The sequence below is a fragment of the Sylvia atricapilla genome, chromosome 3 (genome assembly GCF_009819655.1).
Source record: "Sylvia atricapilla isolate bSylAtr1 chromosome 3, bSylAtr1.pri, whole genome shotgun sequence".
NCBI lineage: Eukaryota > Metazoa > Chordata > Aves > Passeriformes > Sylviidae > Sylvia > Sylvia atricapilla.
The window spans coordinates 21,555,844-21,583,737 of NC_089142.1; the positions used below are offsets into that span (position 1 = coordinate 21,555,844).

Here is a 27,894-nt window from a genome sequence, read left to right on the forward strand (position 1 = left end):
GGCCAGCGTGTCTTTGGAGCCATTTTACTCTGTATGCAGACCTATAAGATGTGCTGAACTCCAGACTGGTGACAGGGACTTCAGAGAATTTACCACAAACCCTCCCCAGGAATCAGGTGCTTAAACAAGGTTTTTCAGCATTCAAAACATGCTGAACTTTTTGAAGTATATGCATAAACTCTTGGAAAGAGCAGTTTTGAATTCTGGCACTACTTCCTGGACTAAGGACCTGAAATCTAGTCTTAAACTATGCATATGCATCATATCAAAACAGAAATGAGGGATGCATCCCTGGTTTGGAAGCCTAGTACCAAGTAACTTCCAAGTGCACTTTTTTGGACTTAACTTTGCTCTGGTAGACTATGAAGAACCAGCTGTAATAGAATAAAACAGATTTACTGAATGAGCCAACAAAGCAGTGTGAAATAGTCAATGCTTTAACTCTGCTTGACATTCTTACTTAGCAATAGAGACATATTCTTCATCCCAAGAGAGAACATTATAGATTAATTACCAGGGTAATAGATTACCAGGTTAATTCACTCAGTCTTGTTTATAGCTGATTTCTTCACCTCTGTGGTTTAAGATTGAATCAATGGTTTAAAAAAGATTACTTTTTCTACTAGAGAAATTAAATAAGCCACCAGATTAACTGGGTTTTATGGAACACTTGTAAAAATATGGGATATTTAGTTCTAGTCTGTTCTCTGATGTATGCAGTGTGGGAGGTATGAAAACAAGTATTTCAGGTGTTGAATAAGAACACTTAATCCAGTGCTATCAATAGGGAGGTACACACCAAACACATCAGAGTGATAATATCAGCCATCTCTGTATCACATTTGACATGGGTAGTCTGACTTGAATGAAGTCACTAATTTTACAATGCCCTCAGAATTTGAGATGAGGTAGGACACCAAGCAGGCTGGAGACATCTTGACTTCAGTATCAGTGGCTAGTGATTCCCAACAGAGGTGGATATCAGCACCATAGAAATTATAAATAATTGAACAACTACTTAATATAATACCGAAATTGCAACATTGACAAGCAGATAATCAAATTTGTCACATTTATATTGAGCATAAACATTGTTTAGGTGTTTGAATAAAAGTAATCTACTGTTATGAAATATTCTCTGATGACCTGTGAAGTACCTTTAAAACTGAATCATTGTAATTTAATTTCTGAGATGGAATTTTTAAGTCTAGTTGTATATATTCAGTATAGAAAGGCTTTGTGTTTTAAAAGTATAAAAGTAGGTTTAAGGCAATTAAAAAAAAAACAACAACAACAAAACACCTACTTAAAGTAGTTTCAAATGTTGCTAATTTCAATCAGAGAATACACTGTATGTGTCCCCTCAAGCCTGAAGTCCAAGTTTATACAATTTGTAAACGTCAATTTGATATGTCAAAGAAGAATTTTTCTACACTAAACAAATTACATGGAATAAAAATAAAATAAAATAAAATTGTATGGAATAAAAATGATAGCTACAGAAAATAAATCATTATCTGGTCAAACCATAATTAAATTTCTTCTTGCTTGAATCTCAACAACACTTGCTCTCTTATTTGAATGTATTCTGAATAATCAAAATTCCAAGCTGAAGTAATTGTTTCTACAAATGTTAATTAATTAAAAGCTACCCAGGATCATTTTAAAATCACAACACACTTGAAAATATATATTTTCTATTTTAAAATATTTAGATTCTAGTAGTGTCTTCTTATTTACATTACTGATATATTTTTATGTAAGGAAGAGAACACGATATTTTGGGACATTTTAGCTCCCACAATTTTATTGTTAGACCTTGTTTAAGCACAGAGTTGTTTTGATACAATAAAATGTATGTAAATAAACAGCTTTTCAGTAGAGAAGCTTATACTTCTAATTAAAATTTCAAGTAGAAGTATTTCCAAGCAGATGTACTTAGTGAAATTTCACATTCATTAAAAAATAAACCTGATAGAAAGATGTTATATGTGGATTATTTAACAAATATTTGGGAAAAAATATCACTGTAGGAACTTAGTGGCAAAAAATGTCCTTTGTAGTATTTTTCAGGGCAATGATACATCAGTGCAATGAACACCTTATTCATGTTAAAACCTTTACTAAACTATTATCTTTTATATTGATAGAATTACCACCATCAAAGACTTTCAGAGAGAAGTGACAGAAATAATAACAACAGGATACAAGATGTTCTTGTGCAATTAATTCATTAATTAATGAAACATTTCCTACATGGAAAAGCTTAATGAAAAAGAGCAACTCTGAGACATATGAAGGACTAATTTTCAAAGGCACTATTGTAATAACCTAATTAGGATTACATTGTTTATCATCTGTATTTCCTGCAAATGTAGCTGGAGAATGTCCAAACTAGTAAAGGAAGTTCTGTCTGTGGTTCTCCTACATCTTTAAGGATATCTTAGTCTACTAAGGGTATCTATAATTATGATGGATCAGTTTCCCAGGTGTTCACTGATAAAGGACAGTATTCCAAACAGCAGCCAAGTATTTCTACAGATAAACTTAGTGAAACATTATGAAAGTATTGCATCTCACTACAAAAAACCTTCTTATGAATGCAAATGGAGAACATGGAAAAGAAACTAATTTCCTCAAATAAAAATAGTGAATTTAGTAATTTAAAGTTTTTTAAATTAATTTTCTTATTGAGCAGTGACATTGAATTTATAGTATGTGACATGAAGTTTCACAACAAAAATTATTCCTCTTTTGGTTCTGATAATGTTAGATGAATGTGTTTTTTACATGAACATACAGATTCCTTATTATCTATTATAACCTTTCCTACATAGTTATTACTTAATTGTGAAGTTATTTTTATATTACAAGAGTTTTAATATAAACCTAGAAAGATTTGAAGTTGGCAACTGTAATCTACGATTTGGAATACAGTTTGAGAATGCTTTTAACCGGATTTATAGTTCTGGAAGTGAGGTTTTGTCTATTTTTAGAGAACAAAGATACACTGTCTAAAAATTCACTTGGAGAACAAAAGACAATTATTTAATTTAGAAGTCAAATTATTTATTTTTTCTGATACATCTTCATGCCACAGATATAATTTGCTTTGAAATCAGTTTGAGACAGGCTGAGTTAATAACTAGTTGCTCTGGCAAAGAGACATTTTAAAAATTGCCACTCATTTTAATTTCAAATATAGTGAATAATTATCTAAGGGTTTACAACACACTGCCTAGATAAAATCTAATACATATTGGAAATAAAATATTTATAATAATATTATTTTAATTTGTATAAATATATATCTATTTAAATCTGAGTACTACAAGTAATTGTTTTTCCAATACAAGTTTACTTACCATATCCAATAGGCAATAAAATTTTCCAGGTGCAATCTAAGTTACTAGGGTAATTTCCAGGAAAACCTGGGCTTAGGATCACACCAGCCATGTTTGTCAATGTTCCACCACATTTAGCTATTAAAAACAAAAAGAAAATCACTGTATCTTTTATTAATATTATTTCTTAGTAGTTGACATATGCTCAATTCAAAATAGATTTTTCATTTTGTTCCCATGACCCAAAAGCAGTGAAATTTATCATAGCCAAAACACTCTTCATGAAGGAGTTAAAAAAAGAGGGATTCTATTGAGAGTAAAATCTTTACTTAAGGTGATATATTCACTGTAAGATGAATATGTAGTTGCACATATAAGACTGGGCAACCCATGGTCTCAGCTTGGCAATTATAGTTAAAAAAATATCTGGTGATATGTTGAGATATGTTTCATAATCAGAGGAACAAATCTGGAATTAAACTGAATTACAATCCCAAATCATGATGCAGCAACGAATCTATTATTCAATATAACCAAAAATACACTTGAATTTAAAAACAAGCAAGGAAACCAAACCCCTCACCACAGTTTTTGCTTTAATACAGAAAAAGGATAGACTTGCTGCATAACAGAATAATTCTTTGTTTTTTATTGGTATGCTTCTATTCAGCAAGTGCATCTGTTTGTAAATTGAAAACCCAGTTGTACCATTTAGAATAACATAAATGTAAACATATGTGAAGCACCCTGTAAAAAAATGGTTGAGTTTACACATATGCTAGGACAGTAATATGAAGTAAGAATAACCTGAAGAAATCAAATTAGAAAATATTATTTTCTACACACAGAAAACTCAGATCTGTTTGGCTAAGGTCTAAATGTACTCAAAAGGAAAATGCTTTTTAGCTTTACTTTTCAACTCAGCATCATTTAACAGCTTTCTCAGATGAAAAGAGCCAGCCTTTCCTGGATCCTGAAAACTCCTTTCCATTCCACCATCGCTGAAGGCTTGGCTTCAGAGCAGCTTTCCACTGCCTGCTTCTTTGTGAAATCTCCTAAGGTGCCCTGCATAAGCTGCCTGGCTCCTAAGTCTTCCAAGCTGAGAATGCTGCAGAAAGAATCTGTTAACTTCTTCTCCTTTACGAAGAAGATTCAGCCTGATTCAAAGCAGAGTATTCAGGACAAGCTAAACAATAGTTAACATATGGGTTTCATGCTTTGCCCACTCTCACAATATTATTTTAAAATAGCATTAAACCATATATAGACAAAAAATTAACCCTAACCCTACCCCCCAGCCTCCCCTCCCTGTATTTCATAGATAAAAATGGAAACTCAAAAAAGTTTTGAAAGAAGCAGAATTGAGGAACAATGGGCATGACAAAGTCAGGAGTTTCTTGTGACTGATGGTCAGAAAACTGGAAACAAGTTTCCATACCAATGCAGAGAGGAGACGGATAGTTCCAGCGTCGAACTGTTCCTGGCATACAAGAAATATGAGAACGGCCCTGTTTGGAAAGGGCAAAACATCAGATTACAGATACCCATTTATGGGTCTTTCCTGAAAGACAGAGTTACAGAGGACCTCCTGGATTATCTAACCAGTGTACGTTCCTATATCAGCATAATGATTACTTGAATGAAACTCTATTTTCAAATAGTCCAGCTTTAATGTTCTTATTTTTCTATTGAATAAACACCTTTCCTCTGGTAACTTGAAAATTTCTTAAAAATATGATTATGAGACAGAAGCAGCTAACTATGTGCACTCATATGGTCTGATTAGTTCACTGCCTGTTTTAATTCCAGTGTATTACATCTACAGTGCAAGCATAGTGCTTGATTTTTACACTGCAATCCAGAGTGAATCAACCATTGCTCTGCACGAGCAGTACAGACACAGAGAGAAATTTGTTCCACATCTACTTGCTACAGATGTTCAATGTGGACCATGCCAAGACTGTCATCAGCAAATAGCAGCCGGCCCTGACGTCTTACATGGCCTCACAACACAACCCACTGCATATATGCAGCATCTTGGCAGACAGATGTAGAAATATGAGTGCCTCATAATTTAGCTGTCATGTTTAATTTACTTTGCCTATTTTTGAGAAAAATCACAAGAACCAAGCAGACTCATGTGGTGGGAGGAAGTAAATCAAGACATGGCTGTAACTTGAACAGTCCAATCTCACATACCTCAAAGTGACTGCCTAGGACCAAAATGCTCCAATCTTTGCTATCCCTAGGAGCAGTTCAAACTGGAAACTTTACAGTAGGACAAAAAGTCTTTTTTTTTTTCAATTTTGTCCGTTAAGATACTTGTCCATTAAGAAACTATGCATTCTGCTGCTGAAATGTGAAAGATGAATAAACTGGAAGGAGTGAGAGCAACTGATATAAAGATTGAGACATGAAACTGAGAACAAAGTTTAGTTTCTGTTTTAATCATTTGGATATACAAACTCATGAAGGTTACTTGGCATCCCAGGTTTATTTTTTTCAAGTTTATTATGAGTCTAAAATTTAATAAGGCAGCACATCTTATCAATATTATATGAAGATTATTTAAATACTATTTGTCCATAGCAATCATAATCTCATCAAAATTAGAAAAAGAATAAATAGGTGAACCGCAGTAAAAGAAAATCCATTTGATGACATTTCTTCCACATCATTTGGAATGCTTACAAGATACCTTAAATAAAGTTCATAAAGAATTGCATGGAATAAAACTACTTTAATTAATAATTTAGTTAAGAATATTTAGGCAATCATCTTCTGAAAGCCAAACTGAAATGCATCCAGAAAACTACATGGAAAAAAAAAAAAAAAAAAAAAAAAGGATTTTTCACTAAAATAATTAAAAACAAATTAGTCTTTTTCTTCCATAAATATTCCAAATTGATAACTCGATTAAAAAATTTTTTTTCTTAAAAATAACCTTTCTAAAGGAAAAAATGTGCATGCAGTTACTGTGTCATCTCAATGACTTGCAAAATGGATGAGATTTTTACTAATTTAATTAATGCAATATTCCCTGTTTTACTGCCTCTTACTAGTCTTCCATCATTGCATTCTTTTATTTTATTCTCTTTTTCTAGTTTTCTGTGACTGCATGTCTCTGCTCTGAGTAAAGGAGGAAGCCATAATTTAACTATCACAGTCAGGAAAAACATAAACTAGCCTATAAAAGATCTTTTGAAAAATAAAATTAAATGATTCCTCTAGCTTCAAGCCTCTTTCTAACAAGAGCACACTCTGATTTCAGTCTTTTAAAGTTCCCTCCTGTCGGGAGACACTTAATCTTACAGCTAGCAATTACCTCTTTTATGCATCTCCAGGTAGCAGTTTGAGCTCTATGACTTTTCTGCTAAGTCTCAATTATAAACTAATCCACAGCTGATTGTTATTGCTAGCTGTGAATATGTTCTCTAAAGACTGAGGATAAATTCACAGCTAGAGTGAAAAAAGAAGATTCTGAAAAGTTATGCTGGTCTGTATTTGTTGTAGCAAACATACTGTGCCTCACAGAACATTATTTTCATTATTACTTCTTTTTAATTTGTACCCATTTTTACTTGTCCTGTCTGCGTAACATGGTATATATGGATATATATTCACTTTCTTATAGCAAAGTCTATACAGCATAGCAGTTCTCATCAACATTTTCAAAAGATTCAAACTCTTTTCTATTGAACTTGGATATCAAAGGTCTTTGTTTTGTACTTTGAACAAGCTCATTAAGCTAGTTTGTATATATGTCAATGTCCACAGCAAGTATTACATTTTTACATGAATTGAAAAAGAGGTTTACAGTTGGAATATATCCAGTTAAGTAACAATATGCTATGAAATTTTCAGAAAGAATTTAATAATAGAATCCCATTAAGTATATTAAATGAAAGGTGCAGTTAGTTTTAGTTGAACAGAATATTTGATGATGCTGTAACTTGAGCATATATCCATTTCTAACTCATGTAATTAAAAACAGATTATTGATGCCCTTTTATCAATATGCAAAATTTAGACATTTCCCAGTTGAAAAAGGTAGAGATAAGAGTCTGCAATATGATGGGCAATACAAGTAGATCTAAACCTAAAGCAGTGTAAAGTTTGATACCTGTGTTAACCTTTAGATATCACTGATGAATGACGATACTTTAAGAGTAAAGTTTCTGTTCTAACATAAAATCTTAGTCGTATGAATCAGTCCTTGGAGGACTATGGCTGTTTATCCCTAGCGTCACAATGAAATTCTAAAAAGCTGATTGAGATTAGATGGCAGTTTTTTTATATTAAATAAGTTGTATTAAGTTATTCCATCTCCTTAAGAAACCATTAGTATAGGCTTAGTTTTTCATTTTTTTCCTATCAGATCACTGCTATAAGTTTAGCCATAAATCAGATGTTTGCCTAAATGTATTTCAGTCATAACAGCTCAGAAGCAGTGACCTGGATCACAGCAATGAGGCACTAAAGAAGCACTTCTTGGCAATTATATGAACAGCAATTATATAACAGCCCTATCACCAGATCTTAAACTTTCCACTATAAAGTGGAACTTTATGTATAAATAATTTCAAATAGCTTTTCTACAAATATTCAAAATAAGAACCCTTCAAAAAATTACTTAAAATACAATTATGTTTATTGTTGTGTAACCAAGTTTATTACAGGCTGACTTTCAGAGAGATTCTGCATTGAAATATACTGTCCTGAGTCTACATAAGAATAATGCTAAATTTTTCTTAATGCATATAAAAAAGCTCTAAAAGAACATATAAACTACATCTATACTAGTGGGAAATGTGTGAGACTGAGTGTACAGTATATCTATCTCCTTAAATTTTTTCTTCTGAATTCATCTCCAAAAAAAGTGCCAGTATGCAAACTGCCTGTGAGGAACAGTCCCTGGCTTGTGATAATTACTGCTGTTATATTTCAGCTAGGCCAAAAGCATGCCAGCACCCCATTCCAACAAATAAATAGTGCTGAAGATAAAATTTCAGCCCCCATATCTTTGCCTCAGCTATAGCAACATAGGTATAGACACACAGTATGCCCTTTCATCATTTACTTAGTTTAATGCTACTTTGAAATAGAAAACTGTTAATGGCTCAATAACAGTCTTTAAATGAAAGTCTGAATCTATTTTGGTGTCCACTTTAAATGACAAATAGTCCTCCTGAAGGGGCTGTGTCATAAAAATGTTATCAAATCTCTCCTTTTCCTACTGACATGCTAACTACAAAGGATACTGTAAGGGAAAGATGAAATTGAGGAAATAAAGTTAAAAACTCCAAAAGTTAATGGGTTTATACCATTAGGTATTTTCAAAATAATAATTATTTTAAAAGAAAAAAACATTTAAGTAGTTCATATATGAACAATCAGCTGGTTTTTAAGTAACCCATAAACTGTCAAACAAGCAATGAGTGCTAAGGGTGGACAGATAATCAGCTTTGTTGTGCTCAAGTCAAATATTTTCTTTTAGCAGGATACTAGTATAACAAAATCCTTTTTTGCTATGGATATGGAAAGCTTCCAATGCAGGTTGTTTCATGTCATGTAATACAAGTAAAAACAATAGATTAGTTTAAATACTTGATCTATACCTGCCACATAGGACTGAAAATGTAACCATATTCCTGGTTACCCAGTGAGATGTTCCACGTGCCCATGCCTAGAACCGGCCTAGAGGCAAGATGCTTAGTCTGAACTCTACAAGAATTTTACGGGAATGGTAAGAAATATGGAGACCAAAGAAGCATCCTATATATGCCCTGAGAACACTGAATTGGCAGTCCTCAGATGAGGAACTTTATCCTTCTGAGGAGCAGAAGTTGTGATGTTTTGCTTTCTCTGATCCTGGTTTTACACTGTCTTGTGTGGGACCTATTACCAATCAAAAGATTCTGAACTCTAGTGTTCTCAACATATTTACCAGTGGTAGGTTATATATGTAAACAAATTAGAGAAACTAGTGAGGAAAGAAAAAAAGGTTTTAGTCTTAGATTTACTGAGTGCTGAAACATTTACAAAGACCAGCTCATTCATACGTCGACCATGTGTAAAACCAGTGTGTGAACAGAGAACATCCCCAAACAGTGAAGTAATTTCTAATACTTTTCCATGCAAGATTATTATGAATAGATTTAACATTAATAAAATTTGCTTTAGAAATTAAATTCTACAATTCCTGAGCAGAATATGAAATCCCACAACGTATTTGTACATTAAAATTTCACCTAGATAAATGAATCCCCCAAAAGGAAAAACACAGTACTCTATAGTATAGTACTATAACAATTTTCTAGAGGAAATATTTTATCCGTGTTATTTCAATGTCCATTTTCATGGCCTTTACTGTTTGATGGTATGTTGGTCTAAGACAAGATTTGTCAGCCCAGATTGATTGAGGGCCAGAAATACCACACATTTGTAGCTTTATAATTCGGCAGCACTCATATAGGCTCTACCTAAATCATCTCTATGTACACACCACAGACTCTTCATTAGAATATATTTTGGGCAGATCTCTTGGTATTTTATTTGCTATCATTCCACAGTGTATTATTTAAAGAAAAAAAGAAAGAAATACCTGTAATGTATATCCTGGCTCACACTGAAATGACAAAACATCATTCACCATATATCTATCTCCTGATTTGATCCCATTGCTAGGAATTACTGGTTCTGGACAGGCAGCAAGGCCTACAGCTGGAAAAAGTAAAGACAAAGATTGAAAAAAACATAGATAAGTGGACAGCAGGTCTTCATTGGTATTCTCTGCCTTAATGAATTATTTCTACAGAATTATGGGTATTTAAGAAAACATTAATTCAAAATTCCTTTCAATAATAAACGGGAATTTTGTTTAAAACACAGAAGTTTTTAGAACTGTTCTACAGAATGTGAGCAGTATGGCTGAAGCACAAAGATCATATCCTGTGACTGTACCAGTTACCCGATCACATTTCTATGGCACACTACACAGTTTTATAGTCTCCAAAGCAGTATCATGATTTTAGTTTGTTAAAAAGCCTGGGTTTTATTTGTTCACTCATTTTGCTTTATTAAGTTTGTTTATTTATTTATTTATTTATTTATTAGAGAAAATTACTCCTGAAACCTTATTATGTCCTTTTTATGTTTTATGAAAATACGATCTGTAGAAGCCAAAACAGAATGGAAATTATTTTTTACAATGTGTGAGAAGAAATTTTGAGAATTAATTAGCACAAAATTCTGTAAAGAGCAGAAAAACATGACACTTCACTGAATGTGTGTCCTTCAATTCAGTTGTGTGAAAAAAAAACCACAAAACAACCCTGACTATTACTCTCAATGTCTTCCTATGAAATCTAACCAGTTTGGTGAGATTACACCAGTGCAACTGGACTGTGGTTAGTATAGGAATTTTTTTATATTTTACTTTATTCTGCTATGTGACACTTTAGAGCCTGTTGTTCCAGATAGTGCATCATGAAACAGTATCTGATATTATTCACAGAGACCGTAGCATTTCTAGGCATATACAATTTTCTTACAGGTAATGTTGATCACACATTTTCATACAGACATAATTTTAACTCCATGCCATAAACCTTTATGAATGTACTTTTTATCACTCAAATATAAATGTCTAAAAATATTAAACATGCAACTAAAAATTTCACACAATTCCAGTCTTTTGCAGCTCAAATTTTATCTGAAATTAATATATTTTTTCCTAATAAAGCACATGGGAGACTGAAATATAGGTACTGACTGAGTATAGGTACTAAACAGCTGTGATGTCCATCCACACACACTGTTTGTTTCTGCATTAAGTGAAGTGCAATGCCTCCTCTCAATAATTCAAAGTACCATATATAGACTGCTGTTCACTAATTTGAAAATCCAGTGTTCAGATGCAACTTAAGCAAATCAATGCTTATTTCTGCATCTTCTCACCCTTTTCACTCTTGAATAGAAAATAAAATTTAAAAATATCTGCTCCAAAATCACTGGTATTAAATAAATAATCACCTAAAAAGACATAGTGTCTAAATTGCTTATAGATATCAATGTACTTGCTGAATCCTGTGAATATAAATTTGATGTTCATTTTCTGTCATCAAGAAATTTGCATTTTAGAACTCAATATTCCTGTATGTTGAGAGTAACAGGGCTGCAGGGTTGGATCTGTATGAATAGTTGCTTTTATATATTTCCTTAGTTACAGAAACAGCTATAACAGTGGCTGCATAACAACACTAATAAAGTGCTTTTACTACAGCTCATTCCATCATTGGTTGAATAAAATCCAGATTCTAAACAGACTGATCAATCAAAAACTTTCAAATTAACTTTCTATGTAACTGTTAGTTATTGTAGTATACTATGTATTTATCTTTAACAGATACTACTAATTAGATAAAAAACCCCACTTTTTTTGCTAGCTGCTTATACTTTTCATAACATTAGAATATACTACTTCTTTGGTCTGATGATGCAAATATTCTATCAGAATGTCATAAACCACTTTGACTTTCTTTGATATATCTGATATTAAAAAGCTATACTACCTTCTCTAAAGCAAGAGAAAGTTGAAAGCAGAAACAAATACTATTCTGAATCCTCAAATCTCTCTTATTCTAATCATTCCATAATACAGTCCAGTTTAGTTAAAAAATTGGTTTATTTCAAACAGATCCAAAAATCAAAAGAATGCCTGAGAGAAAGCAAATAAATTCTTTTATCTAGGGTCAAACTAGGAAAGTAAAATATTCAGAGACTCTGAAATACTTTATTAAACTAGATTGTATATCAACAGTCACAATTACAGGGAAAACATGTTAAATGTCAAGTCCAAGCAATCAAAAAAGGAACAAGGATTTCTTAAGTGCATGCTTTTCAGAGCTCAGCTTCTGCTAAGCAGTACAAAAGAGAACACATCAATGTCGAGTGATAACCCTCTCCCTGACCTTCTTCCACTTACTGTTTGCTAAGTGTTTCTTGACTCTCCTGTGGCATAAGACAAATATGCTTTACTTACATAATTATATCCATGCCTACAATTACCTCAAATTCTGTGCAAACATCACTGCCATTGCTGGCAGAAAGAAAATCCTTGCTGGCATATCTGACAATGTGAATGCCCATTAGTGTCCATTTCAGAAAGCTGAGAACTGGGCAACACAAGAATGACTTGACAGCTGGACCAAAAGGATCAGGCTTCCTTTTTTAAATTCCTCCCACCCCTGTGCAGCTAACAGAAACATATTATGCTTTATTATATTACAAACATCAATCTGGAGCAACCTGTTCTTTCCATTTTGATAATGGTGTATATCAAAATCCAAGCTGTCCCTTTCAAAACTTCATGCTTCAGACACCAGCCTAGAAAATGTCTTTATCTCAATGAGTTACTGCAGAGAGGTCAGATTCTTGTCAACAGCTAGTAAGTTGTACAGATATACTGACAGGATCAGGACCTCCTAAATTAAAAATGGCATGTTTATGATTCACACCTGCTTTAACACAAGAAAAAAGAAAGGACTGTTGCACTGAAGAGCCATACTAAAAACCAATTGCATGAAAGATCTTAAAATGGACACGTAAAATACAATATGTTACTTGAAAGAATATATTTTCTTCTCTGCTAGTCTGATTTTTATCTTTTAATTTATTAGATGTCTTCATGATAGAGAAGTACTACAGTCAATTGTTCTATTGTCCCCTTAGCAGTGGTTATTTTTTTTTTTTTTTTAATTTCAGCTGCCAAGAACCTTTAACACTTGAAAAGACATGATAGAGTGGCTTCAGAAAAAATGTTGGTTAAAAGTAAGCTTATGTTCTCATACATATTCCATCATCTTGGTATAGCAATAAACTAAAAGCTTACAAAATCAGTGATGCTGATCTGTGTCATATACCCGAATTCAAGGTAATTGAGCAAGATCCTATTAAATACTATTAAAATATTGATTGCATAAACCAAGATTTTTACTGAAAAATTTAATTATAATCCCTAAATTTGGAGAGAGAGAGAGAGATACTTATAGACATTTGTGGCCTAAACCTATATATCAATATAAGTATATATTCAGTTTTTACTAAAAGAAATTAGACTTTAACCAAGAAGTTCAAGCAGCATGCTGAGCAAACACTCATTATTTCCAGACATTTTATCTTTTGATTTGTTTGAATATTAAGGAAAACATTTAAATTACTACTGAATTAATAAATGAGATTCTAAGACCTAGCTTTAAAGATTAGTGGCCACAAATGCAGTGGAATTAAAAACTCACATTTCTAAAACACATCATTTGGATAGTTGATTCCTTCATTCATTAGATTAAAAGTAATTCAATCAAATAACAGGGATATTTATTCTTCCTACTGTTGTACATATCAGGAATTCAACAAAGCACTCTTTGATTGGACTTACTGGTGGTTGTGAAAATCATTATGTTTGGTATTTATTCTAGCACACACATATGGAGGATTAGTTAAATGATTAATTCTCTTCTTTTCTACAGTAACCTGTTGCATATTTTAATGATTTGTTAACCATAGGTTGCTGCAACCACTTTAAAAACCTACAGTCCTTCTGAAATAACAGGAAACATCACATAGTAGCCCTCAACAAAACTTACAGTTATACGTTGTCACCAGAACGAAATTTTTCTAAAGTACTGAGCAATTATTTCTTTAAAATTGAGTTTGTGTATCTGACTTGAAAAACAAAACCAAAACAAAAACCAAACATGTGAAGGAGCAAAGCAAAAAATAAAAAAGAAACCAAGGCAAAAAATCTAAGTCATCCATGGCATACAAATTCAGTAGACCACTTAACTTGGGCAAAAGAACTTTTACATTATTGATGTCCTAAAGACATCAATAGTAAATGATATTCTAAAGACATCCTAAAGTAAATGACAAAATCATATTATTCACCTTAAGTCTTGTGTGATTTGAAGGCTACAAAGGGAACCTGTGCACTGCCTAGATTAGACATAGGCTTAAGTATGCAGGGGCAGACTATCCAAATCCTTACCATGAAAAAAAAGACATATATAGAAAAAACTTGCAAATGGACAGGGTAAGAGAAAGACATTGTTAAAAGGAAGAAAATATTTCAAGAAATAAAACTATTCTTATTCAAATATTTAAATTATTTTGAAATATTTAAAATTTGAATAAGATTTCATCAGTGGTTGAAGCTTGTATAAAATATTTATGAATTTCAATAAAGTTACTCCAAAACAATATATAGTGTGGAACATGAGATATGTGATCAAGTGATAGCAAAATAATTATATCTTACTGAAGTAAAATTTTCCCTAATATAGTGATCCTAACACAGGCATGCTTATTGCATTTACACTGGTGAAATATCTTTTAAGTAGAAATACTTATCTGTTTATTCTAAAATACAATGTGCAATTTGTAGAGGCATAATTTTTATTGTGTGCAAATAGTTTAGTAGTGAATTAAGGACACTCTCCTCTGCTGTGCCCTGCTCCTTAAAATTTCTTCTGGGATTAAGGGAAAAAATAATTCTCACTTTCTAATGCTGTAATGAAGACTTTTTATATAAGGGCATCATGGTTTTGCAGAATACTGTTATGGTTAGTTTAGAGTAGTTTCATCCACTACTCTAATTTGTAATGTATGTAAAAGGTAAGGCTAGATGAAGCACTACTTAGGGTCACTTTGCGTCTTCTATCCCTGATGTAGTCTGCTGATGTAGGATTTAAATTATAAATTTGAACTCGATGTGCTCAACATCTTCTTATTGTGAATGGATATTTTTCCATTAATATCTATCACTGAAAAACTAATTGTCTTCACTCTAATTCCTAATTTCCTTCCTCCTAGAGAAGTAATTATATCACAGACTTATAGAATATATTGATTTGGAAGGGACCCAAAATGATAATCAAATCCAAATCTTGCCCCTGCACAGGACACCTGAAGAGTCACATCATGTGTCTGAGACAATTCTCCAAACACTTCTTGAGCTCTGTCAGGCTTGGTGCTGTGACCACTTCCCTGGGGAGCCAATGCCTGACCACCACCTGAGTGAAAAACCTTTTTCTAATATCCAGCATATATGTTCCCTGACACAGCTTCAGGCCATTCCCTTGGATTCTGTGACTGGTCACCACAGAGAAGAGATCAGGGTCTTCCCCTCCCCCTCTTCTCACAAGGAAGTTACGACTGCAGTGAGGTTTCCCCTCAGTCTCCTCCAGGCTGAACAGACCAAGTGACCTCAGCCGCTCCTCGTGGTTTCCCCTCAAGGCCTCCTGGCCTTCCTTCAGAAACTTTTGATTAGCTTAATGTCGTTTTTAGGAGTAGTTTGTCCTGCTCTACTCTGCCCTGGTATGGCTTCACCTTGAGTACTGTGTGCAGTTTTGGGCATCACAATACACAAAGTTTTCACTGGATATGTAAACAAATAACTGTTTCAGGACTAACACTCACTGGGTGTTTGCTTAGGAAATCTTTTAGTGATCTTTGTTCTAACAATTGATCATTCTTGTTATGCAAGGAACAATGACTACACAGCAACTCAGGTAATATTTTCATAGAACCATAGAATGGTTCAGGTTGGAAGTGATCTTAAAGATCACCTAGTTCCAACCCCCTTGCCATGGGCAGGCACAACTTTCACAAGACCAGGTTGCTCAGAGTCCCATCCAATTCATCCCCAGATTTAAAACAAAGTTCATTTGCTTAAATAATTTTTGCAACACTTTAAATTTTAGGACCAAATGACAAGCCTGGTTGCCAATTACAAGGGAGGAAAAAAAAATAAAGATCCAATGCAAGGTGAAAGACGAAAAAAGGATTTGAAAAATTTTGCCTTATGAAAGCTATTACAGCTTTTACAATTTTAAAAGCAGATAGCTTTTTCTTTTCCTAACTACCTATGTATAAAACCTTATGCAAAGTTTCAAGGTCCTCTGATGGGTATGTATAATTTTAGTTAAGGCTAGCTGGTAATGATATACATGTAGCAGGAGAAAAGAACTCTAAGGCTGTTTACCATAAGGGACGTAGGTAGCCATTAATTTTCATATTTGTAGTTTTTGGTTTTTAAAATAAGGATATGCCATTATCTCTGTGGGTCTCCTAGAAATCTGATGAAAAATCAGAACAACTGTGGATTTTTATTGTTAGTTTTGACTGACAGCAATTGATTACTCAAAAAACTCCATAAACAATTCCATTATCATTCCACAAAAGACCAGGAAAAATACATAAGGACATTTTAATTTATAGAAGCATTACTCAAATAGTAAAATAAGCATAAGCATAAATTAAATACTTCCATTACCACCATTATTAAATTTTAGTTAGGGCCATAGAAAAGACATCAAATTTCTATTAAAAAATGTAGGAAGAAAATTACTTACTTGTAAACAAAATAAAAACAGTATCCACCGATTTTAGTTCTCTGACAACTTGCTAATATTTAATTTTTTTGAAGAAGAATTGAAAATAACTAAGTATCGTGATCAATTGGCTATATCCCACATAAATCCAAACAGGATCCAAGTCTTGCTTTCTGCTTTGATGCACACATTAATTGTAAGTCTTTGGGCTCACAACAGTAGTGTGTTCTTTACACATTTGGTCTTAGTGATCTACAGCTTTTTACAAAATGTTGAACACAAGTTGACCCAGAATGACAGACCTATTTCCCTGGTAATTAGAATGCTGATACAAATCCTGTTAAATCTGCTTATTTCATCTTAGTAAGTAAAGCAGCCTTAAAATACATATTGAGGAACTCCACTAAGACTCTTCTGACATTCAAATTTCTGCAAGAAGATGAAAGAATTGAACTGAACCAATTTATATTATTCCTGAAACTTACACCTGCAAAGCATTTTATCTAGAAAGAATCAAGTGACATACAAACAGTACAAGGTGCCCAGGGCCAGGAATTGGATTAAATTATCCTGATGGGTCCCTTATAACTCAGCATATCATATGAATCTTTGACTATTAATCTAGTTCTCCTTTTTTCCCCTATTTATTATAAATATCTAACATAGTATTTCATGTTGAATGGTTTTTATTCCCAGATAGCTGATATTTTTATGTGTGTTTATTAACACAACCCTTCAACAAAATGACATTTTATTCCAAATTTTATATTGACTTCTGAACCAAAGGTATTTATTTTTCAGATGCTGCTTGAAACATTAGGTGACTAAATAATCAGACACTTCAGAATTCATAATCAAATATTAGCAATGTCTGCATATAAAAGTATTTCCTTGACTGCTTTTTTTTTTTTTTTTTTTAATCTGGAAAGATGATTGTTCAATATAAACCTGTAAATTCCTGCTGTGGGAACTTGTTCGGTTTCTGTATTTAGTCACACATATAGATATACTGTACTCCTACTACAGCTTCAGAGACCATGTAGCCACATAAGAAACAAATATTTTCCTTCCTGTCAGACTATCAATAGAATAGCTGAGCTCTGAATGCTAAAAATTGCTACCTTGACCTGTACTGAGGTGCACTTCTAAGAAACACTGGCCTTTAAAAATCAGCACTGCTGAAGTCCAATAGACATTTTAACAGAGCACAGTTGGGAAACTGGCAATTTCAAGATAAGAAAAAGTATAAATCTAAGTGATTTTACTTGCTAACAAAACAGAGTTTTTTCAGGAGTTGCAGGAATAATAAAACTGATACAGTAAAATGTAAAAAAAATTTAATATTCATTCTATGACTTTTTAGAATTAATGTGTACTTGTTTATGCCTTATATGGAATTATACTTTCATTGTAGATTAAAGAGAAATACTGGAGGAGGAAAATAAGATGACCAGCTGTGGAGGAGGAGTCCTCAGACAAACAACCAATCAAACCAAACCAAATCAAACCAAAAACAAACAAACAAAGAAACAGCACCTCACCTAAAAAAATCCAGCACACACACACAAAAAGTTTTCTCAAAATTTAGATTCTAAAAAAATCCTGTGGAGGTAATATTTGTATTTTCATTCTACATTACCAATAGAATGACTGTATTAAAACAACTCCTAAAACATACTTTTATATAAATATATAAATGCTTGAGCTATGCAGGGAATTAAATGAAAATAATGGATTGTCTCAGGACTATAGGCAGAATAAAACATTTATTATGAGCTGAAAATCTAGTCTTTCAAAATTCTTTGCAGCTTTAAGGTTTTTTTAAAATTTTTAATGTCAATCTTAAATATAACTTATTAAAATTATCCATGTTTATTTAATTATGTGTACTTCAAAATATTAAAAACAACATTACCAGTTTTAGATATTATTATTGGGCTTAATGAAAGAGAAAAGCTAACTCTATTTTCAAGAAAATTCTTGAATGGCGTTTGAAAAAAGAGAAGATGATTCAAAAATTATAAGGATATACTTTGTGACCATCTAAGCACTCATCACATTGTCAACACATCATATTACTTTTTAAATAGTAGGCTACTCTTAGCAATACCTATTTCCAGTTCAAATCACATGAGCTATGCAAGAACATGTACTGAATTTACTATTATTCTATAATATTTTAAGTTTTGGAGAGATGTAATAATACAAATGTATTTGAATAAATAATGATTATGTGAGGTAATCAGTTATGTTTATAACTGTATTTTAGAATGAAGTTTCTCTCAAAAAATATTAAAATTGACAAATAGCAGAATTTGCCATGAAAATTCTTAGATTATTCTGTTTATGCCACCAGTGATTTACCAAGAAAACTGTTGTGTTTTCTTGTAGCTCTGTGATTAAGATGTTGCTTCTTTACAATTACAGAACTTTGTTGAGAGAAAATAATTTAAAGGAAACGAAAGAACTACAAGGCATAAATATATGCATATATTAATAGGAAAAAAAATGATATCTTATCTGGTTTCATCTATTTCCAAGCAGGGAAATTAACTCTTACTATTTTTTTTGTTACCTAATTTCAGAACTAAGCTAAAATAAGTTAAGAAAACCCTCATAATAAATACTAAACCTCACATTTTAAAAATGCTGTTATGAATTGTCAGGTTGATTTATGTGCTACTAATTTGTGAAAGCTGCTCTCCATCAATTCCAAATGTCATTTCATTTAAAATTTCAGTTTAATAGATACAATTTATCTATTAAACTGACTGGCTTGGTATTCAGGAAAGAAAAACAAAACAAAACAAAACAAACAAACAAACAAGCAAAAAAAAACACCCAAGCAAAAAGAATAATTTAAAATACCTGTTTCCCTTTCTATATGCATAGTTTGCCTGAGTAAGTTTCAAAATACAGGGAGCCTTACTTTTGTATTCCAGGTGAAAGCCAGCTGCTGCCACACTAATGTCAGAGTGAAAATGAAGATAAAGTTGATTGGAGGTGCTGTTCAACAATGCTGGCACAGTTGTACCTGGAAAAATAAAAGTTATGGAATAAACTACAGCATGCTGATCAGAGTTTTGTATTGAAAAGGACTGAATAACCAGGACTGAATCAGACACCCTTATTTTCTTCTCATTACATACATGGGAATCTCAAATATTCTGCTGTGTTCTGCCTTGTTTTCTCCTGAAGTTGCAGGAAAAGTTTGATTACAAACCATAACAATACGATACTACATAAGTACAATCAAACAGGATGCCATCATCTTTAGAGGAAACCTTTTTGACTGGGAGATTAAAAAATGAGATGTAAAGAGAAAAAAAAGATTGTATAAATAAAGGGTTTGATTATGACAACAGTCTCAGCTTCCGTTTGTCTGTTTCCCCATATTTCTATAAAACCTGCAGTACAGAACAAAGCCTTCCAGATTTTTTCTGTGTGTACTCCACACTTTCTTCCCACAATAATATTTCAACCACTTCTGTTAATTCAGAGAATATGAGAGAAAATGAAGAAGCAGGTACAACACATTAAATATATATATAGTAGCTTTTCCTAATTCAAATATCTATAATAAAACTGTGTGTGCTACACAACAATCTTATCACTATACATTCATTGGCACTGGAATTGCTAAGTCTGACAAACACTGATTTTATTAAGACATGATACCATGGAGCTCATATTCTACTGTCTAAAGCTGGAAGACCTACTGAGGTTAAAAATTACATCATTTTTTATGATTACCCTCAAAGAGAGAATCAACTAGCTAATGAACTTCAATAGTGGATGCATAAGAAAAATTCTCATTTCCTGTGGGGCATTTTCTGTTTCTATAGTAACTGAGCAGCCTAGGTATGAGCCTGAAACTTGGGCTTAAAAATAAATGCTGAAAAGAATTATCTTCTTAAGTCTATAATCTAAACTAGGAGTTGGTAAATATTTTTAAACCTAAAAATGAATTAAGCAAAATCTTGATATAAATGGAGGAGCTAAAAGATGACAAGTTGCCTCTAAGGATGGTGTTTACTCTGACACGGAAAATTCAGACAGTATAGAGCACTCACATCACACAATATTACTCTGGAGCATAGAAAACAGTGAAGCATCTTCCTGGAAGAAGGACTTTCCATAGTATCAGTTAAGGAAACCTCCTTTTATGCCCATCCAGACAGGGTGGTCACACTCCCACCACCAGAGATTTTCTCGACAGGGACCAAAGCTCCTTCACAGCAGGGAGCTCCAGTGATCTGACAGGTCCCTATTTCACTCCCTGCACACCCCACTGTCACAGTCAGACCAAGTTCTCTCACAGCTTCCACCCTGGGTCTCCAGACTCTCAGATGTCTCATCCCATAAAGCCATTTATTCACAGCTCACTTACACAGAAACAGCTCAAGCTGATGCCTCCGAGGAGAATCCCAACCAAGAAACCCCTGGTCGTTTGCACCCTCACAGTCTCACAACTCCCAAAAGTCTCTTCCTCCCTAGTCCTCAGCTCTGCCACGTCTTTGAGTGTCTTCTCCCCAGGCTGATTTCTGGAGCTCTGGGCCCTTTGCTGTGCAAGGTGTTGGCAGTTCAAGGCCTCTTGCCTCAGGCCACAGCCCAGAGCTCCAGAGCAGCTTGAACTGCAGCTGCTCACACAGTTACTGGCACCAACTGTATTCCTCAACAGTACCCATAAAGAATTTGAAATATATTTAAGGATGTTTAATGTGTCCTGTTACAATGAGGATGTTAACTTATGACTATTACACTCTTTAATGAACAAAAGTCACCTGGTAGTTGTAGGACCTGGTAACATTTATCATCCTTTTATTTCCTTAAAGGGTGATATTCAATAAGATGAGAAGTTAGATTCTATTGCAGTGGGGAAATAAATGAGGCTAGTTTTTAATTCTCATAATTTCCACAATTAACGGCATCATTCAGGTAGGCAATCTGTCAAAAATGGAACCTCCAGGGACTGATATTGGTCCCCACACTGTTCCAATATCTTCAGAAATAATTTGGGTGGTGGGATTGAAAGCACCCTCACTAAGTTTTCTGGTGACACTGAACTGAGTTGGGAGGCTGACATGTCCGAGAGACCTGGAGAGACTGAAAGAGTAGACTAGCAAGAACAGTGTGAACTTTAACAGAGACAAGTGCAAAGCCGTACATGTCTGTTGGAATAAGTGAAAGAGCCTGCTACAGGCTAGGATTTGTGTGGTTAGGGAGCAGCCTTGCTGAAAGAACCTGGGACTATTGCAGTGGACCAGCTGAGTATGAGTCAGCAGTGCATTGCTGCATCAAAGAAGGCAAATAGGTTCCTGAGCTGTATCCAGAGGGGCATTAATAGCAGAGATAAAGAAGGAATCATGCTGCTCTCCTCTGCACTTCTCAGGCTGTGTCTGGATTATTGTGTCCCATTCTGGTCCTCACAATACAAGAAAGACAAGGACAGACTGGAGAGGTCCAAAGGAGGACCATAAAGATGATCAAAGTCTGGAGAACTTTCCCTGTGAGAGAAGACCGAAGAAGTTAGGCCTCTTCCTGTAGAAGAGAAGGCTCAAAGGAAAGCTCATCACAGTATTCCATTACCTAAAGGGCTCTCCACATCACTGGGAGCCACGAGAAGACAAGGGGCAAGCGGTCCAAGATGCATAGGGGAATGTTTCATCCTAACATTTGAAAGAACGTTTTTTACATGGGAACAACCACACCTTGCAGCAATCACTGAAGTGACATGTTAGGGTCCCCATCACTGGAGGTTTTGAAGATTCAACTGGACAGTATCATCTAAGTTCCCTTTCTTACAAAAGGTTGAACTACATGATCTTGTGACATCCTTTCCAGTGGGGATTGTTCTATGATTTTATGATTCTATGATCTAACTGGAATTCTATTGTTCACTTCCTAACCTCTGCCTTTTCTGAGACTGGATATATGAAGCATAGAAGATTTGTTTCAGTGTGGTAATCACACGTGGTGTCCTAATTTTTTTTGACTTCCTTTACTGTCAATAGAGAGAAATGGTACTTAAAGGGCAGGAACAGATATCATGTGGACAGCTTCAGTGTAGTTATCTCCATACTAGAGATGTGCAGATATCTAACACTCATGAAGATGGATACCATGGCAGGATACTGGGAGTCTTACAGACTTCTTAACCTTATCATTGAGAATCAGTAATCTAGAAAATAAGCAGGACTCTTAGGAGGCAGTAAATGCATGCAAGTTTTGCCTAAAGGCTTAAAAGGGAATGAGGACCAATAGGTTATCTACTTAAATGTTCCATTATGGCATTATTAGAGTAGATTGTGTACCTTTCAAGTATCAGCAATGGCAACAAAGAGTAACGTATCTCATTCCAGAGGTAAAACTACACTGAATGTGTGAAAGTCTATGTAACTATCTAAGAAACTTCCAGTCCAAGAACAGAGATCAGTGTTCATTTTAAGTATTTCTTGATTAGCACAAGCATAGAGCATGGATTGCATTCTAACCTAATTTCTTTCTATGTTTAACTATCATCATAAGAGTAAATTGTCCATATGTCAACAGCTACTGTATTTGTATTTTCTCTGTATATGTCTATACACACACATATATATGCCTCTATTCAAATTAAGGATCTGCTCTGCACATCATGAAGCCAATGCCATATAGAGAAGAAGGTTGCACTGAGCACACAACGAGCTCAAACAGGTAATCTCAGTCATCCAGGAATCTTGGAAGTGATTACAGCCTGACCAAAAAGAAACAGACTCAGAGAATTCACCTTTCCAAATCAACTCAGACATAATCAGCACAATTCAGTCAGTTCTGAGTAATTGTACACCTTTATATCTTGAATGTGTATTTAGAAGACAAAGAAATCCACAGAGAGTGAATCGGAAGACAATAGTTTCATAAAAGAATTAGTGAGAGACATTTTACCACTCATAAAATCATGCCTGGAATTCAGTTTCAATATCACATTATAGGTTCAGTTTTGAGAATAGAAGATTTCATGCCCTCTTTACATATTCATCCCATAAAACCATTGATTCATAGCTCACTTACACAGAAACAGCTCAAGCTGATGCCTCCAAGGAGAATCCCAACCAGGAAACCCATGGGCTTTTGCACCCTCACAGTCTCACAACTCCCAAAAGTCTCTTCCTCCCTAGTCCCCATGCAGAAAAATAATTCTTCATTTTAGGTCCGACATTCATTATACAAGAGCCAAATCCACAATAAATCCATGCTACTTTGTCACCAATGAAATGTTGTTAATACAAAAACCTGTCCTTCTCAGTTTCTCTGGGAATTAGGAAGGCTTTTAAGCTAAAACAAAACGACACACTTATTTTGTATAATAAGGAAGTGTTTTGAGTTTTGAGTATTGTTAAAAATAATATTTTTAAATGCATAATTTCATCTGTTCTTTATCCAATGGGTCTGATATATTTGCCACATAATTCACTTCCAAAAGTAGATTAATTTTCACAATTTAATTTTCCTTATTGTCAACTTAACATGCAGCCTTGTTACTAGCATTTAATATAAAATATTATCATCTTTTTGACTAGGTCTGGCTGGGATGGAGTTCACTGCAGCTGGCATGGTGCTGTGTTTTGGTTTTGTGACCAAAACCATATTGATAACACAGGTATGTTTGAGATGTTGCTGAGCAGCTCGTGCACATTGTCATGGCCTTCTCACACTAGCCCACCAGCGAGTAGGCTGCGGGTAGCCAAGAATCTGGGAGGCGACACAGCCAGGACGACAGCTGCCTTTAACTGACCAAAGGGATATGCCACACCTTGTGGCATTGTGTTAACCAGTAAGTCTTTCTATTGATTTCTCATTTCCTTACTAATGCAATGTACATGTGTATTTTAAAAGCTTATGAAAACACCAGAGAGGCAAAAATCCACCTGCTTTAGCTACACCAGAATCAGAGTGGTAATCCTGAGTCTGGATTATTATTCATGACTTAATCCCTTTCTCTTGGTTTGGTCCACAGAACACATTCCTTCTATTAAAAAAATGTCCCATATAAAAAGAAAAAAAAATTGTATGTTCTTGATGTACATTTTAAACAACTAATTATCTGGTTTTGTTATTTCCCAGTTGTATTAATTCGGTTTGTTCTGTGAGGTCTGGTGAGTTTAGATGAAGATTGAATGCTTAATCTTTTTCACGAGAAAGGCAAGCTAATAAGAATAAATTAAGCCAAAGCTATCAAAGGAAGCTCCTTGAATGTCAGTACCAATTTATATCACTGTATCTCCTCTATAAAAGAAAGGATTTTTTTAAAGTATTATCAACTAAATTACACTAACCAGAGTTAAACCTTTTAGTGTCATAAAAGCTTTTTGAATATTGACATGTTTACACCACCTGAGAAGTCTCCTCCCAAAAACAAGAACATTTCATAATGGTATCAGAAATGATGAAATACATACTCCTTGTCTATGTGTTAGTAAATAAAGACATGTTCTCTCACATGCATAACTATATATGAAACTGTATTTTTAAATCATGTCATATCCTAACCTGAAAAGCTCCCAAGACGCGGTGCTGTCATATCTCCACCATCGTATATTTCAAGGGAATCCCAGTTATGCTCAGTGGCAAAGCTGATGACCTGGATCTATAAAATAGGACCACAGAATTTTTTTAGGCCAACAAGCCATGTCCATTTTTAAATGTTCTAAAACCAACAAAATAAAAAGAGAATACATAGCAAAGAAAATAAAAAAATAAGAGATCCAAAGAAAAGACATATGAGTGAAATGATTGTAAATACAAAATCACTATTCATTTTTTTTTAATTGTGCTTACTCTTAGAAAATATGACATAGGTAAGTCAGAAAGATTTTCCATGTGTGTTGCCACATTTTAAATAATTATTCAAAGGGTAAATGAGCAGATAATCAAGATAGCTTCAGAGTTCTCAAGGGCCTCAGTAACACCCAGCAGATAAAAAGAGTTGGTATTTGCATATCAGATTGAAGGATCAGGATCTGTTTTCAATATACTACACAATTAAAACAGAAAACTGGTGGTTAATTACTTCTCATTCATCCCCCCATGTGAAAATAAAGTAACATAAAATAAAGCTAACCAAAGAACAATAGTGAGAATCCAAAGCACTAATATTTCAATCATCTCACCCCTCAAATATAAGACTGCTAATTTATGACATTTTTAGAAAAATGAACAAAAAAAATACTTAATATTCCATGCTTGACAGAATACAGACTTGCCTGAATACCTGATCCCTCAGTCACTATGATTTTCCACACACAATTCAAGCTGTTACCATAAGGTTCAGGGTAACCTGGAGAAAGAATAGTACCTCTGCGCTCAGTAAAATTCCCACTGCATGGCACTGAAAGAAAGCATTTCACAAATTATTACACAACTTAAGCCACTTTAGAGAACACAGAAGTAGTAATAATTTTACTAAGATCAAGATAATCATAATAATTTGCTTTTGTAGCATAAACACATTGACATGAAGCAATCATCTGACCTTAGAATGCATCTTATAAAAATATATTAATGATATCAAGCATAAGATACAATCTGCCTGAACAAACAATTCAGAAAGGAGCTTCATTTTGCATGCATGCAGCCTAGAACAGCCCAGCAGCAGAGCTTACTCATGTCTTACCTTAGAGTAACAACAAACTCTAAGACATAACATTAAGCACAATCATGATTGACAGAAATCATGTAAATTTACCCACAGCTTAAGATAGTTCCAATATTGAATCTAGCTGATAAAGCAGCATAGTAGCATAGCTTTAAATATTTTTACCATATACGGACTTGCTTTTTCAAGGTGCAAGAAAACAGAAAAAAAAATCCAGAAGACACAGAAAATAGGACACCTACATTTATATTTAGAACACTCTAATTAATTCTAGAGTAAATTCCTAGGAATAGCAATGACTTTTGGATATAAATCCAAATAGGAAGAAGGTAAAACATTTCAATGTTTATAAAAAAATTTTGGAGTGCTAAGCATTATTTTAGTGCAGGTCTATTGACAGACTAAAGAAAATTATTTATACTTAACAATGCTATCATTGTTCAATGTACATTATGCTTTTGCTTGAAAAAAGAAATAATTTTCCTACGTGTTATAGAAATACACAACAAACACTGTGTAATAAAACAGGTAAAGACAATTCTGGAGAATTATAATCTGTCCTGTATTTCAAGCTGTAGATATGTCATGAAAATAATGAATGTTCAAAAAAATATGCATCACACTTGTTCATATAATCTAAGTCATTATATGAAACAATATACTGCCTATGAGCCAGCTGGTACTCAATTATTTTGTGATATGGAAAACTGCTCTTTTAAATTGGGCATGACTGATATTAATCAAAGGAGAGTGAATATATGGGTAAAATACTATTTTCTGAAACAATTCCTTAATCCTAATGCAGAGACGTGACAGAACAGACAATGTAAGCGTAATTGCTTACCTACACAGCTTGGTACTGTGTCATTCCACTGAGCCAGAGCATTTGGTACAGACTGACATCGGATAGCTTTTGAGCCTTGTAGCAGGTAGCCAGGACTGCACTCAAATCGAACAACAGAGCCTGCTGAAAACTCAGAGCCAATTCTCCTTCCATATCTAGGCTCTGGAACGGAGCTACACTGTGTATCACTTGTGCGTGGAACAGCTGTATAAAGAGAAAAATATAAAGTAATGAATACAAATGACAGTCATAAAAAAAATAAAAATAGACCAATAAAAATGCTGATTGTGTCTTGTTGGAGAGAGTTTAATTCATATTACTTGCTCTGCTCCTGTATTCTCAAAGAACGGACTAGTGCTTTCATGGCTACTAGTTGGAATGTGGTTTTGGGCTATGCCTGTGTACAGTCTCGGGAGTGCCATGGCAGCTGGGAGACTTTTCGACTTTAGATGCACAGGTGTAGACATGAGAAGATCAGTGGGTTTTTCTGAGGCCATGCTCAATAACAGGATCCTACATCTACCACCTACTTCACTTAATAAATATGAAGCCTTTGGCTTCTCACTAGAACTTTGTCATTAGCAATCCAGAAAAATTGTATGGTGTAACTAATCAGATATCAAAAAACATAATATCTTACAAATATTTGATTTATCATATTGGAGAATATTAAGTGAT

General features: G+C 33.9%; 1 protein-coding gene across 1 annotated transcript in view; it reads right to left on the reverse strand.

The window, feature by feature from the left end:
• Positions 1-27,894, reverse strand: part of CSMD1 (CUB and Sushi multiple domains 1) — a 240,209-nt gene that overhangs the window by 117,558 nt on the left and 94,757 nt on the right. Inside the window, exons 19-25 of the mRNA XM_066314261.1 lie at positions 27,217-27,420; positions 25,981-26,105; positions 25,268-25,364; positions 19,665-19,769; positions 9,949-10,067; positions 4,783-4,852; positions 3,366-3,482 (exon numbers count right to left, since the gene is read on the reverse strand). Of these exons, the coding sequence (XP_066170358.1) occupies positions 3,366-3,482; positions 4,783-4,852; positions 9,949-10,067; positions 19,665-19,769; positions 25,268-25,364; positions 25,981-26,105; positions 27,217-27,420 (837 nt within the window). The remainder of the gene's footprint in view (positions 1-3,365; positions 3,483-4,782; positions 4,853-9,948; positions 10,068-19,664; positions 19,770-25,267; positions 25,365-25,980; positions 26,106-27,216; positions 27,421-27,894) is intronic.